General features: G+C 31.7%; 1 protein-coding gene across 1 annotated transcript; it reads right to left on the bottom strand.

Annotated features, from left to right (window-relative positions):
- Positions 1 to 2,907: 2,907 nt before the first annotated feature.
- LOC143532547 (lipoamide acyltransferase component of branched-chain alpha-keto acid dehydrogenase complex, mitochondrial-like) lies at positions 2,908 to 6,348 on the bottom strand. Its single transcript, XM_077027573.1, has 8 exons — positions 6,173 to 6,348; positions 4,643 to 4,789; positions 4,452 to 4,577; positions 3,998 to 4,380; positions 3,657 to 3,904; positions 3,442 to 3,530; positions 3,137 to 3,364; positions 2,908 to 3,062 (listed from the first exon to the last, which is right to left on the bottom strand). The coding sequence occupies exons 1-8, from the start codon at positions 6,314 to 6,316 to the stop codon at positions 2,949 to 2,951; spliced, it is 1,479 nt and encodes a 492-aa protein (XP_076883688.1). The 5' UTR covers positions 6,317 to 6,348; the 3' UTR covers positions 2,908 to 2,948.
- Between the last annotated feature and the right edge of the window lie 15,667 nt (positions 6,349 to 22,015).

Genomic DNA, 22,015 nt, shown 5'->3' with positions numbered 1-22,015 from the left:
GGATCGGGTCAAATATATTACTCGGGTTGTACCCGTGGTGGAGATGCCCGTATCTCGTGCTCGGATGTATAAGCTGTGACCGAGTCAAATATATTACTCGGGTTTGACTCGTGGTGGAGAGGCTCGTGTCACATGCTTAGGTCTTACCGCGTCCGGGTCAAATATATTACTCGAGTCTTGACTCGTGGTGGAGAGGCCCGTGTACGTGTGTTCGACGATGATTGTATTAATTGATGAATTATATATAATTTATTTTATTTATACCTTCTCTATTGTTTATAACTATAGCTTTGAAATAAAGTATGAATTATTGTTTATGAAAACTTGAACTCACTCAGCTCAAGCTGACTTTGTGTGTATGTTAGATTGACTTTCAGGTTGAGGATTAGAGATTTCCGCTTGGACGTGCTAGAGACTACTCGGACGGTTGAAGGCACATCTAGTCGAAGAATTAATAACGCAAACTGTTTCTTTTAAATTATTACCATAAGTATTTAAATTTTAATTTTGGTCACTTTCCTGGTTTTGGGAATTTTGATGTTATCTATTCCGCTGTTTACTACTCTGAAACGATTTTAATGAGATGAAGATTTCAAATAAAACGAATATTTTATTTACATTTGATTTTTGCACACTTGCACCAGTGTTTGGGATTTTTAATACTTAAACTTTTCCGCTGTTATTTACTGTGAACTTGTTTTAAATAAAACGAATCGATTGGTTTTAAATTTTTGTGAATTTGGGGACGTGATTACCAACTGTAGGATTCCCGGGATTCGGGGTCTTACATACCTAGTGGGATTTTTAGGTTCGACGAGATATTTTGACTTACGATGAGATTTTTTTGACAAATGGCAGAATCTGATTGGTTAAAATCCGGTCCAGTAATGATTATAAGAGTGTTCAGGTCGACGAGATTAATAGGTGAACATTATGGAAAAAGCTACTTAAAAGAACACTTTGTTGACTTTGACTGTTTAAATAGACATTTTGGTCATTTTTCCTTCCTTTTATAATTCTTTGATCTTTATTTTTATTATTATTATTATCTTTTTTTTGGATTTAATTGATCCCAGTTATTTGACCTGAATAACGACATAAACTTGTGAACGCGTAAAAAAAATACTTAGTGACCACATAACACAAAATCTTGAACGACATCCATAAGTAGAGTTGTAGAGGTGAACAAAACAGCTTTTTTTCCCCAGGCCTTGTGAAACTAATTCAGGTTTCGAACCAGGTTATAAACTGGAAATCAATAGGTTTGGTTATGTTTTAAATCATTTATTAAGGATCTTTTCAACCAAATAGGTTTCAACTTTCAAGTCAGGACGCATGCATATATAGACGGCTATTGAACTTAAAGGAAAAGCGAAAGCTTTAGAGCATTCTCATCCAACCCCTCATATTATGTGAGGGGTGTTTTTATAATTTAAAGAGTGATTTAGGGTGTTGTGAGTGAAAGGTTTTTATATTTTAAAAAAAGTAGTGATTTTTCTGTATATTTGAAAAGTTATTGTTCATCCCCTATAATTTTTTAATATATTTTGAAAGTAGTTGTGAGTGAAGGAAAGAGACAAAGTAATGATAAAAGGTATAAAAAGTATTATTTAATTGAAATGAAGAGAGAAAATAAAGTAAGTTTTAGTGTAATTTTTGGTTTGAAGATAGGAAGTGGGATGAGAATGCTCTAAGCCCCACGCTCCATTCAACTTTAAAATGTTTTGATTTAATTGGCTGAATTGAGTAGGAAACTCTATGAAGTATGAAGACATTGGATACGTGCAAAATGGGCATTTCCAAAGAAGGAGATTAAGTGCCCCAGCCGATTTCTTTTCCAATGAAACCTTAATCATTATTGTAGTTGATATGGTATACTTTCAACTAGAGTCCTTTTGTATTTTATCTTTAAAACAAGCTAAAGGAGAATTTCATCAAACCTCTAATTTGTTTTTTTAGACAGTTCATTTTATAATATAGTTTTAGTAATCTTATTTAGTACATTATTTATTATGATATTTAGTTTTATGTTAGCCATTAAGATTTTTATATTATCTATAATAAAATGATTCAATTACAATATAGAGGCATGTTAGCCATTAGAAGCAAAATGAGAAAAAATAACAATTCTAGGTAGCCGTGCACAAATCGGTTAACCGGTTAACAATTAACCGATTAATATGCTAACCGTTTTGTTTTTTTTTTTTTTTTGCGGGAATTAACCAGTTAGACCGGTTTTTTCGGGTTGATTACTAACTGGTTTTGACCGGTTAGAGAAGCGGTTTGACCGGTTAGACCGAACCGGTTAATAACCGGAAAAAAACAGTTTTTAATATAATAATAATAAAAAAACCGGTTAACTGGTTTGTAACCGGTTTTGGAATCAATAATATAAGCCGGTTACTAACAGGCGGTTAGGATCGGTTAGTAATCGGTTAGGATTGGGCCGGTTTGTAGCCGGTTATATTTTCGGGTACAAACCGGTTCGAAACCGGTTAAGTGGTTTATGTGTGCACCTCTAGTTCTAGGTGTAACTTTGTTCGCTGCATGGTGACGGGAGTAATGGAATAAGAATAAAAGAATATATAATAAATACACATAAAACAAAAGTCAGTAACTTGTTTTCAAACTCAATCCCAAACATGCCTAGTGACCCGGTGAAAAAAAAAATCATGGGTCCGCTTCCAATAAGTACATAATTATTGTTACATTCTCATAAAATAACTCGAACACGAAGCAGGTTGAACCGAATTCATTAAAGATGCACGGTAACAAAACACAGTTTTGTTCACCAAATTGGCATTATGTAAGAAGGTCAGTAAACATATATGATATCTCTTAAAATTATCTTAGAAACTCGTCACAAGCATATTATCACTAACAGCTTGAGAGAAATTTATTTCCTTCAACATTATTTCAGCCTTACAGAAAATAAAACTAGGGACAGATCATCTCATACACAACAACAGCAACTCCGGTTTCTCAATATACGCCTTCCATTCTTTGCAAAATAACGCAACATTTGCTCCATCTAGAATCCTATGATCAGCCGCGATATTTACCTAAAATAAATCCAATCAAACCGTTAATTCAACAACTTTATGCAATTATATTATTCCACTCGACTAAAAATTACCGTCATAATCGAGACAGGATAAACAGTTCCATCATCCTTAAAATGAGCAACTTTCTGAATTTTTCCAAGGGCAATAATGGCAACTTCCGGAACATTAATAAGCGGTGAGCCAAATTTCCCGCCAATCGATCCAATATTGCTTAGAGTTATGGTCCCGCCAGATACATCTGCAGGCGGGAGCTTGTTTGCCATTGCCAGTTTTTGCAGGCGTGATAATTCCTTAGTTATCTGCAGATAAGTTACAAATATTACATCAAATACTCACCTGATCTTCACTAAAAAGTAACACAATATTAATCACCTACCTCCAATATCGAAAGCGATTGAACATTTTTAATGTTCGGTACCACTAATCCAGACGGTGTAGCCATCGCAATCCCAATATTGTGAGATCCTATAATGATCACAAATATTATCATAACAAAGATTCTGAGAATCTATTCCCTGTTCGCAGGCCCCACTAGGTGATGGACCCTTCGAACAGGTTTGTATTAAAATAGAAATAATAAAGTATATGGACCTTTTAGTGTGACTTCATAAGTGTCCAAGTTAAAGGTACTGTTGACCAGCGGGTGTGTGGTCAACGCCATGGAGAGTGACTTTATTAGAACGGGGAGAAACGTGAATTTGATCTTGGGATCGGTGTTTTCTTTTTGGAAAGCCGATTTAAGGTCTATAAGTGAGTCACAGTTTATTTCTTCCACATAGTGAAAATGAGGTACCCTTGCGGCTGCGGTCATCGATTTAACCATCGCCCGCTGATAAGCCCTGAAAATACATATGTTATTATTATTAGTAGTATTAATCTCATTTATCTCAATAATCTTAATATAACCAATATATGAAATTATTTAGAAATACCTCAGGGTGAGTAACTTATCCTGATAAAGTGACTCGGCTATCTCGTGAAGTTTCTCTTCGGGTCCCTCCATCGGTTCAATTGAACTAGGATTAAATAACGCGGGTTTATCTTCGATAATTCCTTTTTCTATAGCGTATTTTAAAACATCTTCTTTTGATATTCTTCCATGAATACCAGTTCCCGGGACATCATTAATATCAATATTATGTTCTTTTGCAAGGCTTCTAACCGCAGGCGTGCATAAAGCTTCACCTTTTGTACTCTTTTTAACTTCTGGTCTATTGTCATCAGATTCAGATGTATCGGACTCAGGTGCTGACTCAGCAGCCCCATATGGAACCGATGAATCATCAACTGTTAGTTTCAACAGAGTTTCACCAACCTAGGGTAACACAAAATGTTACATAATTAAACGTAAAGGACAGAAAAAAAAATTAATAATTAAAGTACTACCTTTATAATGTCACCGGGAACATGTAGAACTTTAGCAACTGTCCCGTTATACCGACTCGTTATTTCTATGGTTGCTTTATCACTCTGAACTTCACAAAGACGCTGATATTCTTCAACTTGATCTCCCTAACAAGATCTTATTATTATTCTCGATAAACTCGAATTAATTATGTAATTATATAATGATTTACCTCTTGAACAAACCACTGGAGAAGCTCACACTCTGCAATACCTTCACCAGTTTGTGCTAAAGGTATGTCAACAATACCATTGACTTGTTGACTTTCCAGTGCATTAGTTGAAAATTTGTACCCCTTGATATTATACAGATTGTTCAACTACAAATTAACATCACATAAAACTTATGTTACCACAAAATTATGCGTATAATTATGTAGATACCACAAAATCAGATACTCAGGCCTGTAATCGAACTGAATGTTCATGAACTGTTCAGCGGAAAGTTCGTTTATTTAATAAATGAACAAACATAAAAATAAGATATATATTTGTTCTTTTAATTAAATGAAGTATGAACACACGTTTTGTTAGTTCGTTTATGTTTGTGAACGTCAAGTTCGAATAAATTTTAATAAATACGTAAGTAGTTGTATTTTTATAAATATAAACACAAAAGAGGTTCGTACAACTATATTTTTAAGTAGTTATATAAATCATGCAAATTTAACCCCTAATTTAGATGTGTTTTTGGATGAATTGTGATGTATTAGACTTGTTCTTTTGCGTTCATTAATCTAACTCATGTTTGTTTGTGCTCATTTCATGTTTGGTCAATTATGTGCATTTAAGTTTCATTGTTTATGTAATTATGTCCTTCCACGTTCGTGAACTGTTCGTTTAGGTTTTAAACGAATGAAGATGAACGAACACAAACACGAACAAAAAAAATTGTTCGATTATATGTTCGTCTTCGTGTTCAAGTTAAAGTTAGATGAACAAACACGATTCGGTTCATTAACAGGCCTGAAGATACTTAAAAAAAAAGCCAATCTGAAACCCGTTTAGACCCGTTCTGGCTTTGACCTATTCCGACCCGGACCCGTTCTGACCCGAACCAAAACAACTCTTTTTTTAGTTGACCCATTCCGACCCTAACCCGTTCCGACCCATGACCCATTTCGACCCAACCCAACCCATTTGCCACCCCTACTGAATATAAAGTGTATATTCTAAAACAGATTCATAACAGCAATGCCAATGCATGCAGATCAAAAACACACAAACACATATAGATCATATATATACCAGTAACTAAACATAACAATTAATATCTTCGACCGGCTGACATTTTGGTGTTTGGATGGATAGGAGGGAAACACGTGTGTCTGGATTTAACGGGGGTTTCTCCTTTGGTGGGCTTAGGGAGTAGTGGTTTCGCGGTCGGTCAAGCCGCATTAAAAGCTGCTTCAGGTAAGGTGGCAAAACATGAAAAGGCGTGTCTTGACAATCAACATGAATTGTGTGTTTTTGACACTTTTGGTTTCCTCGCGCCTGAAGCTGTGGAGCTACTTACCCGTGTTCAGCGGGTCATGCATAGTAATGTTATGACTACAGGATCAGCAAATATAGTTTTTAAAAGAGTGGGTTTTGCGATTCAAAAAGGGGTAGCGGCGCAGCTTGTTGCCCGCTTGCCTTCTGTTTCGATGTAATCCAATAAACAATTAATATGGCAATTATGAGTGGAAATAAAAAAGATTAACCTTATAATCGAAGTCAAACTTTGACTTGGAAGAAATTGGGGCTACACTGGAGAATTGGCGAACAACAGGCTCAGTCGCCGGCGTGAGGTGACGCAAGCAGCTCCGGTCGGCGATCCGATGAAGAATCCGGCGAGATAACAGCATGTTGTGGATTGGATGATCCGATTGGATTGACAGGTAAGGTAAATGTATTTATTTATAATAATAAAACATGAAGTTAAATATAATAAATATTATAAGTTGGAATTGATTTGTATGAATAATGGATGATGATCTGAGTCAGGTTTTATTGAATCAACGAGCTCACACTTAAGTCAAGATGAGTACGGCTTCTTTTATTAATATTTTTTTCAACTTAAATGAGTAAAAATTGAAACTTTTAAAATTGTCAATTTTTGTATACATCTACAGTACCTTTTGTTATGCTTTTTGTCACGTTTTTTAGAAAAAAAGTTTTTTTTTTCACGTTTTTAAGTTTTATTATTATTATTATTATTATTATTATTATTATTATTGTATATTTAATCTTCATGCATATATAAGCAATTACTTAAAACTAGTAAATGTGCTCGTGCTTTATGCAAGATTGTTCATACAGATTAGCTCACGCGTAGTGATGGGGAAATTGAAAAGGCATAAAGTTAGTTAATATAGTTTGTTCGCGCGTTATGGTGGCTCGGTTATTATAAAAATTATATTAAAACGTAGGTGGAAATAAGGTTGTATTTGTTAAAAATTAACTAAGTTGCATTGAAGAAAATTAAAATATATTATAACTAACACATGTGTTTTGGTCGTGCTTTGCATGAGCTCGGTATTGAATTAAATATACATCGAGACGTACGTAGAAACATTGTTGTTTGTTTTTAAATTTAGAGTAATATTAGGTTGAAAAAAGAAAAAACAAGTTAAAAATATATAATAGTTGACCTACATCGGTTTCGAACAAAGTTAAAATATGTCGAATATATATATATATGGGAGAGATATTTTGAGAACTATGTTGAGTTTTAAGAACTTAAGAACTCAATTCTAGGCCAGACATTTAATTAAATGGATTAGAATATGTGGTTGAGATTAAATCTGGCAAAAAAGTCAACTTAGCAGAGAGAATAAATATGTAAGTGGTTACACTAACTTTTACGTTCGTTACACATGTGTAAAAAGTCGACTCGGTGCGTAAAATATTCTGTAATTTTTTTTACGTGTATGTAACTTACATATATTACGCATGTGTAAAAAAAATTGTTACGCTGAGTTTTTTCGAGTTCTTAAAACTCAAAGGGGTTCTTAATTGAAATCTCCCATATATATATATATATAACAAAGTATTAAAGATCTTACAAATAAACAAATTATTAATTTTGGTATGGAACTATGGATCAATTGTAAATGCCCATTAAATTCAATAAAAAGTTTTGCTTAAATGTAAAGAAAAGTTTGTTTTTTTCATCACTAGTGATTGTTATGAGTTAACACTATTTGATTTTTAATATATATATATATATATATATAATGGGGAAGTATAAAATGAAAACCTACTTGAGTTGTGAAAATCCTATGTAACATCGTTTTTTTTATTTTTTTGTTACACATGTAATATATGTTGTAACATTTAACACAAAACATCGAAAACTAAAAAAAAATTTGTTTTGCTATTTTTTATCATTTTTTTACTAATTTTTATATATGTTTTCAGGAGAGAGAAATAGTTATATTTATATTTATATTTTTTATTAACTTTAATTGCAGACCACAAGTTTTAAACTTTAATTAAAAACATGTGGTTGAGAATGAGTTTCTGGAGTTTTCACAACTCAAGTGGGTTTTTATTTTAACCTTACCCTATATATAATACTTTTATCTTCAAATAAACAAATCAAATTAAAATTCAAAAACTTTGAGTTCTTTTCAACGTGGTGTAGTGGTAGGAAGTTTGGGTTTCTCAATGGAGACCAAGTTCAATTATCACTTACAACATTTTGCGGAGACATGGATGGCTCAATGAAGGAAGAGTGAGATCTTTGTGATCTCCAGATCGATCCTGAGAGCATCCGAGCTTTACCACCAGTGGGCCTTCGAGTGGGTGAGTTCTCCCGAAACTGGAGATAACTTAGATGCGCTTAAGGGTTGCGTACGGCTGGGTTGGGCTAACTAGCTGTGGCTTTTAGCCATTGGGTCACCATATACGAAGTACTTAGGCACATTCTATGTTTGTTGGTTGTTAAAAAAAATTCAAAAGCTTTGCATTTATTGTTTTTCAAACATAAAACAAAGTATTATATATATATATTAAATACAACTTAAATACAATTTTCAAAGTTTGTTTCATCGTACTTTTGCTATCAAAATTTGATACACACACTTTGTTCTCTTAAATTTATGTATAAACTTTTTATCATAAACAATGGCAAGTTATCAACTGACTTCCTGTCACATCTCCTTCGCAACACAATGTAGTTTTTGTACATTTAATTCATTTAACCCACTACGCCACAATGCGAAACTAGCAAAACTTTAAAGTATTATGTCGTAACTTAAAATTGAGAAAGTCTATGGTTCTAAAAAATTGCGTTTTAAGTCAAACTCAATGTGGAAAGGATTCGCGAGTTCACATTTGTGTTGGTTTAACATAGCGGTTAACAGCACCATTTTTATATTTTTATTTTGACTAAAGCATATGTATATATGTATAAATGTATAACATACAAATAAAGTGAGGGGTTAGTGAGTGCATTTTACCTTCAACCTACTAAACGTTCGAAATCATGACCTTTCATTAATATATATGTTGATTGATATGAACAACATTAAAGTTATACTTATTAATTATTCATTTAGGTTTTCTCAAATTATAAAATAAGTCAATTTAGGTCGATCTAAAATACATAAGAGACACTATTTAAGTCAGATTCATATTTATAGTTTGTCTACCATGAAACTTGAACTGTTAACCATAAGGAAAAACAAAAAGGACATGTTTTATATACAACTTTGGTTAGTTAAAGTTTTGTGTGGGGTGTTTTAGTTTGGTCTTTGGTGGGTGATGTGTTTTCCTGGTTTTTCGTGTTGAGATTGTGCACTTGTTTGTTTATATTGTATCTGTTGCACCTTCTAGTTGTTTTTTTTTCTTTTTAAATAAAGTTTTGATGTTACTTTTTTAAAAAATAACAATAAAGACATACACTTATCTTCTAATTTTGCTTTTAAATCTAAACATTCGTAGATTGTTGAACCAGAACCGTTAATCCTTTGTCCAGATTATAAGCCCTTTATTATCCATAATAGTTGAAAGTATGGATGAACAAATGGTATCAGATATTAGTACTGTTTTGGGATCGGTACTGTTTTGGGTAAAAATCAACAAGAGTAATTTCGTAACCAAATTAGTAAGTAAGGTTAGGTGCTTGATAAAAATGAATGTAAATGTAGTAAGACAAGGATTTGTTGCGAAGAAAAAGTCTGTTATCCTGAGGATAACAAGAAAAAAAACCTCGAGTGGTGAAAACTATCACCACCAATTTATTAGATAATGAAAAAAGTACAACTGTTGGAGCTATCGATCTGGACTGTGTTACAATGATTGAATGTTGCTACGGCTCGGTCGTAGGTGTTGTGTGTGTATATTCCAAGTATCGGCTCTATATGTACAAAAAGTAAGCCAATAAAAATTCCTAAAACTCAAGAAAACTTAGACTAAATCAAATATAGCGTTTGCTCTCCATGGCGCGCGTTACTTAGGTGGTTGAGAGTGGACCGAGTCTTCAGGAAGACGTGTAGAACGTTGCTTGACCTGTTAACATCAAGAGCGCCGATATGAAGGAACATATGCAAACGCAAGCCATCAATAACGCCATTTCAGTAATAAATAATAATAATAATAATAATAATAATGGGTTAGGTTCAAATAAGAAGTTTGATTTTCCTAAGAAGGCTAGGAAGAAGGGTATTTTAGTCTTAACACTTTAATATCAAAACCCACTTACTTTAATTTCAAACCCACTTAAATTAATTTCAAAAACCCACTTATATAAAACCCAATTACATCTTCACTCATCTCTTACAACCACCACCACTCCACCGCCACCACAACCGTCACCCACCGCCACCACCTCGCCGGAAAAGTCCGAAAAAACACTATGAAAAAACACAATGAAAAAATACACTATGAAAAAAAATACAATGATAAAAACACAATAAAAAACACAATTGTATAACACAATGGAAAAAACAATGAAAAAAAAAACACAATGAAAAATACTATTGTATAATACAATTTTGTAAAACACAATTCGGTAAAACACAATTTGTAGATAACCCACTAATTTTTTTTTAATTTTTATATTACAATATGGTACTCATATAAAAGATAAAAAGACACTCGTTATTATGGTGAATTTGTTTTTCAATAAAAACGTCGTAAAAAAAGTTATGGACGTTTTAAAATGATGGGGGAATTTGGCATGTGGAGAGAGAAACTCAAGAAATGTGTTATTCCTTTTATGTCCTTTACCTTGTGTTCACACTTGATTTCCTGCTAAACTAATCTTAACCATCCATATTCAAAATCAATTGACAAGATTACTTTTTATCATTCCTACAAAAAGTATACTTCCTAATATAACCTAACTCAAATAATAATAACATTAACCTATTCTATTCTGTTTTAAATATAATATTAATAATAATAATGACAATTTGACATGCACAGGCCTTTGATACTCTCACCGTCGAAAAGGATATTGCCGAACAGATTAAGAAAGAATTCGATAAGATTCACGGTCCTACTTGGCACTGCGTCGTCGGAAAAAAATTTCGGTATTTCACTCTTTTCTTTTCTTGTTTTTTTTCTTTTAATATATTATCAGCACTAGGTTTGGTACTTTTCTTGTTTTTTTTTCTTTTAATATATTATCATCACTAGGTTAGGTATCTGTATGAAACACGGGTTAAAATAAATATTTTTTTTAAATAATAAGACAATATGAAATACAAAAAACATGTTGAACAAATATAAAGATATAATATATGATATACTAATTACACATTACACAATATGAAAGTTAGAAGTTGCTGAAAATACATAAATCTCTAAATGTTTTTTCATATACAATATTTGTAATTGTAATTGTAACTTTACCCTCTATATCATGAATTAGTAGTTTCATTTTGTTTCTGCTTATAACTCTAGATAATGCAACACATAACTAACTATAAGTTAAAACGGGTTGTCTAAAAACAAACCAACAGTGATCGGCGTTAGCTTTTATTTATATTTATTACTAAACACCGTCCACCAATAGTGGTGCAACTATTACTCGTTCATTAAAGAAATCTATATTTTTGAAATCTTCAAAAATAAAAGGATATGCAAAGTCAATTTATCATCTAGTTAACATTGTGCTTAAGTCTAACATTTGTATTCCTAAGGTAAAAATTTGTCTTATCCATCTGAAAACTAAAACATGTAGTCTAGTGTTTATATTTTTCTGTGGATTTTTAAGAAAATGAAACATAAATGATGGGCTAATTAAATAAATAAAAATAGTTGTAAATGGATACTCTTTTAAACCAACACGCGGACCGAAACTCATTCTAATCATAGACTGTTTTGACCTGAACCATGTTTGATTCTTTAATCGGTTAGAGAAACCCACTCGATTAAATTAACATAAACACTAAGAATACATAAATAGTGAAATTATCTTTTAAGGATTTTAATGAAGAAACTTGTAATTTAGGAAATAATTATATACATTTAATAAGTTAAAGTTTTATTGAAATTTTTAATTAAGTTTGCTTTTCATCCAATAATATCATTTCTTGAACATTAATATTAATTAACTAATATTATATATTTAAAACCTTAATTTTTAAAATAATTATTCAAAATCAATGGAAAAATTGATTACTTATAAAAACTTAACATTAATAACTAATGCAATATATTTATGTAAAACAAAATAATATATTTATGTTGGTATTAATTTTTTTAAATCAGGATATAATTATTAAAAGGGTGTTTGGGATTCCTTATTTTACCTCCTTGTAACTTTTCATTAAGTTAATAAATTACAAAAACGTAACTTATTAACTTTTTCCTCTCACATTAAAAGCAATCCCAAACACCTTATTCCTTTTCAAAAGGTTAATAAGTTGGTGAAAATAAGCAATCCCAAACACCCCCTTTACAAGAAAAAAGGATATATTAAAAAGAAATAAAAATGAAATATAAAACTATTAATAAAAAAGAAATATATCTATAATATATATAAACAAAGCCCTAAAATCCTACATGTCGCGATGTGGTCGTTCCTCCCTTTTATGGAAGTCACTAGATTGCTTGATTTTTAAATGGAGGTCTCTCATTGATTTAACCCAAATTCATGGGTATGGGTTTTACCAAAACCAGATAGCTCTTAAACGGGTTATAACATCTAATTAAATTAAAATTAATCTTAGCAATTATTTTGTATAAAAATCCTATAAAATAGGGATATACTAAAATTTAATATCTAATTTAAAAAGAAAAAGATATTATTTATAATTAATAAACAATTTTATATTAAAAAACATAAGCGGGTCATGGGTCACCAAACCTAGATAGCTATTAAACGGGCTATAACATTTCATTTATTTATAAAACCCTTTCATCATCAAACTTTAAGTATATTATTAACTTTCTTACAATAAAGAAAATTAAAAACCAAAAAATAAATATTAAAAAACAAAAAATGTAAAACAACCATTCTCTCAAGTCATCAGATTGCTTTATTTGTAAATGAAGGTTTCTCACGCATTTGACCCGAATTCACGGGTAAATGTCTCACCAAACCCAGATAGCTCTTAAACGGGTTATAACACTCATTATATTAAAAATTAATCTTATAAAATATTTGATATGAAAAACCTATAAAGTAGGGATATACTAAAAATTAATATCATATTTTATTTAAAAAAAGATATTATTTATAATTAAGAAACAATTTTATAATAAAGAAAATAAACGGGTAATGGGTATCACCAAAACCGGATAGTTTTAAACCGGATTATAGCATATCATTTTTTGTGAAACAATTTTATCATCAAACCTCAAGTATATGAATTATTAATTTTCTTACAATAAATAAAATTAAAATCCAAATATACATATTAAAAACGAATAATGGAAAACAACCCGCGTAATACGGGGGATAAAATCTAGTTTAATATGAAAGAGAAGAGGGAGGGAAACTTTTGTAAGAACCATTCTAATGTGATGACATGTGGCATTTAAAAACCTGTGTTTATTATATAGTATAGATATTATTAGCTTTATCAGATCTAGTGCTAGCTAGCTAATTCTACCAGGGCCGGCTCTGAGAATTGAAAAAAAGTTTTGGGCCGAAGTCGAAGAATATTTTGGGCCTTATGGAAAAAGAGTATTTTGTTGGTTTAACCAATTTAATTTTTGTATTGGCTTCTTTGGTTATGATTTGGGTTGTCTAAAAAATAAAGTATAAAAATAGGCTTTAACATGTCTAAAATGAGGCAAGAACCCATAACTTTTTGGTTGGGAGTCATACCCCGTTGTCACTAGACCAAGTTAGTTGTTATGCAATTGAGTTTAAACATTAAATATACATATTGTTTTTCATAAAAATACATAATAAATTTTTTTTTTAAATTTCGGGTCTAGCAGGTAGTCGGGCCTATAGCCGTCGACCACTCAGCCTCATGCCATGGCTGGCCCTGAATTCACCCAACTCACTTGAACATTTGTGTCTGTAATGATATGGAACTTCTGTAATTATAAGCGTCTTTACGATTAGTTGATTTTTTTTTTAAATATTGGTATTTTGCTACTGTGGATGCTTACGTACAAAGTTGCATTAGATCTTTGGAATGAAAATGATAAAGCGCGTGGAATGTATCTTATCTATGTCTACAAGGTGTAAAATGAACAATGATCTTTTGTCAACTTTCTGATGTTAATCGGTGTCTTCCTGCAATCGTGTATAGATCATAGGTGCAAAAATGTTGACATTTATGGATTAACTGGAAGAAATAAGGTATCATTAGTTTATTATGCAAATGACATGATTTAATTGTTGTTTATTGGAACGAACTCGCTTGAACATCTAATTTTTTGTAATGGTATGGAACCTCTGTAGTTATAACTACGTGTATGGTGATTTGATATTTTGTAAATCTTGGTTTTGTGCTACTCTCTACAAGGGGGTAAAATGGTAATCTGAAATTGATTTGAAACTGAGGGTTTGTTTGTGCAGGTTCTTATGTGACTCATGAGGCGAATCACTTTGTCAACTTCTACTTGGATTCAAAAGCAGTGTTGCTGTTCAAATCTGGTTGACCAGCAAACAGGAAGCTGGAGAATTAATTCTGATATTTTGCGAATGACGAGCCGATAATCCAAAAGAAAAGAACATAATGGTTGAAGAGTTCGAGTTGGCTGAGTTACATGTTTTGAATCAGAATGTTTATCGGGTTTGACTAATTATATGTTTGATAGTATTCGTATTAGAGTAGGACTAGTTTATGTCTAGTATAAATAGAGGGTTATGTATTCAGTTTTGCATGTCAAGTTTAATTAATAAATAAAAGGGTCGAAGTATATTGCTTCAAATCTGGGCGTTTTTATTTTTTTTTTTCGGTTTGATTCGATTGCTTATTGAAACAGAAGCTGGTCTTTGTTAATTTGAATTTAGTAACCATGAATGCTTTTAATTCTAGTTTTCCTAGTTAGCTTTCTTTTTGTTTAATACCTAAACTTCATCCTACTTAAATGGATATCAACTGTTAGGTGTTTAGTGGTCTCTAAGAAGTAAGAACCTCAACCGATTAAAGTTAAGAATTTCACATACTTGTTTACTTGGACGATCTCCATCGGACCCTTTGGAGGCGCCATTGACAGATGTGGCCCCGCCCTTTGGTGGGGACGAAGCTAGAGCTACATGCCAGTAGACAAAAGGTGGATCAGCTATTTTGGAAGCCCAAAGTGAAGTAGAAATCCAGAACTCTAGTTATAGACTACAAGTGTTCACGGTCGGTTTCGATGGATTTTTAGTGAAACTGCTAGTAACGGCTTATAAGTCTTGACAACCGAAGCCAACCCAACTTTGGCTTCAGATTTTCCTAATCTGCTAAGGAATTCATATTCGATTTGATATAATCTACTACGGAAATTTATGATTAGGACAAAGGGTGTTAGTGTGTTCTTTCAAAGCTAAAAGTCATTAAAGCTAAACAAAGGTAAAAAGGTAGTGCAAATTGCAAAACAAGAAAAATCATCTAACTCTTATAACTTATGAGAGTGAAACTTTTTGGGCCAGATTAAGGCGACATTTATTTTGGTTAGACTAGTCTTCTTTTATCTTATACGTGAGTTGGTTTTGTGGTGGACCGCATGCCTTTGTGTAGTGTAAGGTCTTGTCCGTTTGGTAGATGTCTGGTGGCGTCTGTCGTTTGGGATGGAGTGGATAACTGGTATGGTTTATTAAAGTCTGGTTCCGAGCCAAATGCTAATTCTATAAAAGAATGAATAGAGTTTGAGTATATGAGCAAGGTAAGAAAAAAGGTTTGGTAAACGGTTTTGTATAGCATGTGCAGGGCATTATGGAAAAATTATGGAAAAATTGGAATGAGATGAGATTCAAGTGATTCAAAAACAAGGTGAAAAGATTTTTAAAGACATCAAGTTGGTCACGTTTAACTAGGTAAAAAGTCACTCAAAGTGGAAATCAATCTTATATGAGAAGTGACGTTAAAAACCATGGAGTTGCTTTAGTTGATTTTGTCCAGTGTTATCTTTGTTTTTTGGTGTTTGTATTGTGCTTCAGGAGCTAAAACTTTGGTTCTCGTGGTTGTTATCACGTAAGCTTGTTATGCACTTTTTAATTAAATTTCTTTTGTTGCCGTTCAAAAAAACAAACAAACTTGGACTAGCGAGTGGGATAGGGGTCAACTAGGTTATTTTTTGTTTATTTTTCTTTCTCTTTGTTTCATTTTTGTTTTGGGTGAATTAATCTCTTGTGCATCATGTGCTTTAGTTACCTGTACAAGTTATTTATTTTTAATTGATAAAATTACTGTTTGCGTCCCTGTGGTTTTAGAACGGAGACACAATGAGTCCCCGAAAATTTTTTTGAACTGGTTGAGTCCCCGTGATTTCAGAAACGAACAATTTGAGTCCCTATGGTTTTAAAAACGAACAATTTGAGTCCCTGTGGTTTCAGTAAAATGAAAGTTTTACCATGAAAGTTAAGTAATGTCAGGGACTCAAATGGTTCGTTTCTGAAACCACGGGGACTCAACCAGTTCAAAATTTTTTTCGGGGACTCATTGTGCTTCCGTCTTAAAATCACAGGGGCTCAAACAGTAATTTTCTCAATTGGGTCTCCGTCCTAAAACCACAGGGACGCAAACAGTAATTTTCTCTTTTTAATTTGAACTTATTTTGAATGTCGTGGTTGCGTAAAATAACAAAAATGTATAAAGTGTTAATTTTATAAACATTAACCTATATAATTTTTGCACCATTTCTATTCTTTTACACCACTCTTATTAGCTACCACATATCTTAAAACTAGTGTCTCGACAAAAGGTCTATTTATATATAATAAATGCATTGTATCGGGTATAGTAGATTGGTTTTGTTTTAATAGTAACATGAGGGGTAATACTCTTCTAACACTCAAAAATAATCTTTGATGTTGACACTGCTTATGTTTAAATGACCACCACGTTGCAAACTTGCAATGTAGCATTCTAGTCTACATGGTCAATTGCTAATGAGACAACAATCCAACTAGAAACGTTTGCATTGACGACTTGACAAACACAAGTATCATCCACATGCATCAACAACCATTGTTGTCTAGTATTACCTACTTTGGGTACTTACTCATTCACACTCATCCATCTTTTTGCCCTTTCTTTCCATCATACAATCAAGTGCCTCAAACTTGTTCACCCATCTCTTCAAAAAGGGATGCTTTCCATAATTCCTTTCTAAAGATATATGTACTTTTTTTAATACCGGTCGGTTTACATAATCATATTTTGATTATTACAATTATATGCTCATAATAATCAACCTTCTTCGGTTTTTATAACCTAAGCACCAACGTTTTATAAATTCAACAACCTCGGTTAATATATATACATATGTATTTATATATTCAGCATAACCTTTCTAAAGCACAATTAAATAACTTAGATTTTGTTGTTACATCTAACGGTTTATATGAGTGCTAACCAAATCATAACCTAATATTTTTGTTATATGGTCTAAGAAACCGACACGTATTGGTTAAATATTTGTTTAATTATCGGTTTTTCAACTAGCTCTGATGTAAAAGAATATATATTTTATAAACGCTTTTATAATTAGAAAATAAAAAACTAGTTTCACTATGATTTTTGGTTAAAAACAACAATTTGGTGTGGAGTAAAAAGGTTCTAAATCCTTTTGTTAAGACTTTAGCTTGGATAAAGTTCTATACTTTTTGGTTATAAAAAGGAATTTAACTTTTTATGTGCTCTTTTTAGAAGTTTCCAGGATTTTTTTATACAACAATATGTGATGTGAAATTTCTTTTGTAAATTATAATAGAATCCTTATGTGGTATATTGAATTTTGGTTTCATATGAGAATTTGCAATCTGTGTTTGGTGACTTTTGAGGTAAGTTATATTTTGAATACTTATATGTTGTAATTAATTAATTATTTAGAAACATGTGATTGATAATTAAGAAGAGCATTACATAAACAAATATTTATATATAAAATCGGTTCGGATCATTTAATTCGGTTATGACGCATATCATAACTAAAACCAATCTATAGAAAATGTTATCTAATAAATGACTAGCTGAATATTAAGCTTGATATGATTTCTTCAATTCGATTTTGTCGATTAATTCGATTACACTTTTATGATTCTTTTAAGATATAATTATTCGGTTATTATACTCATCCTAGATTTAACATTAATATTCACTTTTGGATATAGCCAGAAAAAAAATCCACGTACCAAAGGTTTTTGTCGGTTTAACTTGTAATGCACAAATAATTGATCGAATTTTCAAATCAATAAATGCTTGATGTGATCATCCCCCTTGAGGTTCCACACTTCCACTTACGCACATCTAAAAGTTATTATTTTATATTTTATATATACTTTAAGAAAAAAAAATGTGAACCGGATTATATAAAACCGTACAAAATACAAAAGTAATGTTACTAATGTACATTTTTTGAAGTAACTATAAGTATATAATTATTAACAACATCCATTCGTTAGAGATGCTTTAAACCACCTCCGTATAAAGAAAATCTATATAAAAAGATAACTCTCTTTAGTTATTTTAAAAGAGAAATGATGAAAAGTCGGTTGTTATACAAAAACTATAACGAGAAAGTTATAAAATCTTATATTTTATATTTCACTTAGAAAATAAGATGGTTATATATTGGTTATTCGATTCTACTTCTAAGTTTTATCATATATCGTAGTTATTTAAATTAAAATTGTATTAACATAACTATATTAATATTAATTAAAATGTATTATAAGGTGTTTACGGCTCTTCATTTCAAATTGATTATGCATCAAACTTGTAACCATATATAAAACCATAACAAAAATAAGCATAGAAACACCCATGTGGTTTGACACTCGGTTCTCGTTTCTCATCAAAATCGCTCTTGATCATGACTGGTTCTAGTCAACCAGTCCGAATTTAACCCATTGCTCACTCTTAATGGAGTAGTGGTTTATTCAGTTATACTTAATTAAACTAATTGGCGCATAACCAAGGCACTTTAATTTTGGAACTTCATTCCTTTTTAGTTACGTACAAGCTACCTTGCATAGAAATGATTTACACAGCAAAAATATTTATAGATATATTTTAGTTTGGGAAAAAAAATACACACCACATATTCGTATTAAGTTATTAACATTATATGGAGGTCATGTAAGCCAACCAGCGGATCAAGTCGACACTACCCGATTTAATTATCTAGGGTTTGAATCAAATACAATTGATGTGCTAATTGTGAGAATCAAGTAGAGTAATTATGTAATTACATCGTAGAGTAATAACATAATTACTCTATAATATAATTACATAATTACTCTACTTTATTCTCACAATTAACATGTCCATGTAATTTGTATGTTAACTTTCTCCTATTTATCTAAACAAAAACTAGCCATTTTCTTTTATCTATTACTATTAAAAAGTAACTACATATATTCTAACAACTTCAATGAATCACCTGATTTGCATTTCTTATAGTCCTTATTATGTACGCAAACCTCCCAACATACTTTTTATTTTGACAACATAAGGTAAGTAAATCCAACACATTAGGGAAATGAATTGCAACATAATTTAACTAACAAATTCATTTTTTATTCCAACAAAAATTATATAGGACACTTCCAACAAGCAAAACACTAGCCACGAAAAAATAGCTTACAAGAACAAACGAGCCGAATGTGTAAGATAGTTATTTTGATTTATAGTTCAACGCTAACATTCTTTTTTCTTAAAAAAGGTTGTGAATATACCTTTCTAACCCTCTATATACGTATTCAGTTAACTTCAATGATTTTCATCTGATGCACACAAAGAGTATAAAAGAGTAAAGAAGATATTGACAGGTCGAATTATGTATCGAAGCTCGTGTTTGTATCATTTTAATACGCAAATTATCTTTTAAACTGTTGGAGTTTATTAGTTTTAGTTCATATTAGTTATTAGAGTTTGTTATCAATTAGTTAGTTAGAGTTTGCCTATAAATACTAGTTTGTAATCACATTTACAACTTGAATGAGAATCATGATTTGAATTTTACATGTTATCAAAGCATCTTGCTCGATCCGATTCCGCTTCATCATTCAATCTCGGTCTCATTCCATTTGATCTCATTTCTTTATTTTAGTTAAAAAAGTAGTTCGATTCGTTTATTTTTGTTAAACGAAATGAACTACTTGTTAAAAAAAATGATTCGGTTCGTTTAGTTTGATAAAAAAATTAGTTTCATTTTTTTTTTGTTAGAAAGTAGTTTGGTTTGTTAATTTTTGATAAAAAAGTGGTTCAGTTTATTTATTTTTGTTAAAAAAAATTAGTCTAGTTCATTTATTTTTGTTAAAAGGGGAAGGGAACTCAACGTGACCAATTATGAAAGTTCAAGGACTCAGAGTAACAATGCATATATATAGAAGTAAAATGTCAAATCTACCCCTACAACTAACGTAATTAAGTAAAGGCAGGGACTCAAATTGTTCGTTTATGAAACTATAGGAATTCAACCAGTTCAAAAAAAATTTTGAGACTCATTGTGCCTTCACCCTAAAACCACAATGACGCAAACAACAATTTTCTCTATGAATAATAAGACCTTTATTTGGGAAAATTCCCAAAATAGTCTTTTCTAGAGGGAGAAAACCCAAAATAACCATTTTTTCTTGAAAATTATTTAGAATTTGAACTCTGAAGATGCATTGGGAAAAGATAATAAAAAAGAGGGAGCAGGTCAAATCTTTAAAGAAAGTTATAGAGCAGACCAAATTTGGGAAAATATTCAAGGTAAAATCCAAATTATTTTGAAATATTTGAACAAAAGTTCAAATTTTTCCTAAACATTTTTTTCTCAAAAAACAGTTCTCCAAAACTGTTTTTGTTATGTTTCCTATATTTTCAAATTCTAGGAAAAAAAGATTTTTAAATCTCGTCTCGTGAGACGAGATTCTACCACCACCACCGCCACCCACCGTTCGCCTTCTACCACCACCATTCACCCCCACCACCCACCCACCGTCCGCCACAACCATCGATCACTACCCACCACCATCGTTCACCACCACATCCATCACCACCACCCACCGTCGGGTGGTGGTTGGGGACGGTGGGTGGTGGTGGTGGACAATGGTGGTGGGTGGTGATCGATGGTAGTGGCGGACGGTGGGTAGGTGGTGGGGGGGATGACGAACTGTGGGTGGTGGTAGATCTAGTCTCTCAAGGTGAGATTTAAAAATCTTTTTTTCCTATAATTTGAAAATATGAACAGAAAAGGTAGGAAACATAAAAAAACGGTCTTGAGAAACTGTATTTTGAGAAAAAATGTTTAGGAAAAATTTGAACTTTTGTTCTAACATTTCAAAATAATTTGGACTTTACCTTAAATATATTCCCAAATTTGGTATGTTCCCTAACTTTCTTTAAAGATTTGGCCGGATTGCTCCCTTTTTTTTTATTATCTTTTCCCAATACATCTTAAAATTCAAATTCTAAATAATTCTTAAGAAAAAATAACTATTTTAAGCTTTTCTATTTCTAGAAAAATAGAAACGAATATTTTGAGAATTTTCCGCCATTATTTTCATCATAGTTTGGTCTTTATGGTCTCCGCTTCCCATTTGAACAAGAAAACTTAAGAGAGAAAGAGAGAGAAACGTAACAACAAAAAACTCTCTTCTTCTCCTCTCTTGTAGAGAGAGAAACCCAGCAACAACTACTCTCTTTCTCTTGTACTGTTTGTATGGCGCGTTAATTCACATCAACAAAGACAGAGAGAAAGAAAAATAATAATAACCCAGAAACACACAATCACTCACTCACTGTGGGTGTCTTTTCTCAGGAAAGATACACACACATATATATATACACACACATACAGAGATAAAATAAAAACACACAAACCCAAACCCTCAAAAAACCTCTTCTTCTGTTCACACTTTTTAGTACATACTATTTGTATTTGTATTTGTATTTGTTCATAGATCATTACAATTGTATAGCTACACGCACACACACAATCATATAACCCAA

The sequence above is a fragment of the Bidens hawaiensis genome, unplaced genomic scaffold, assembly GCF_021521415.1.
Source record: "Bidens hawaiensis isolate Kalapana, Puna unplaced genomic scaffold, B.hawaiensis_p1.1 tig00009451_1, whole genome shotgun sequence".
NCBI lineage: Eukaryota > Viridiplantae > Streptophyta > Magnoliopsida > Asterales > Asteraceae > Bidens > Bidens hawaiensis.
This window is presented reverse-complemented; position numbering and strand designations above follow the sequence as displayed.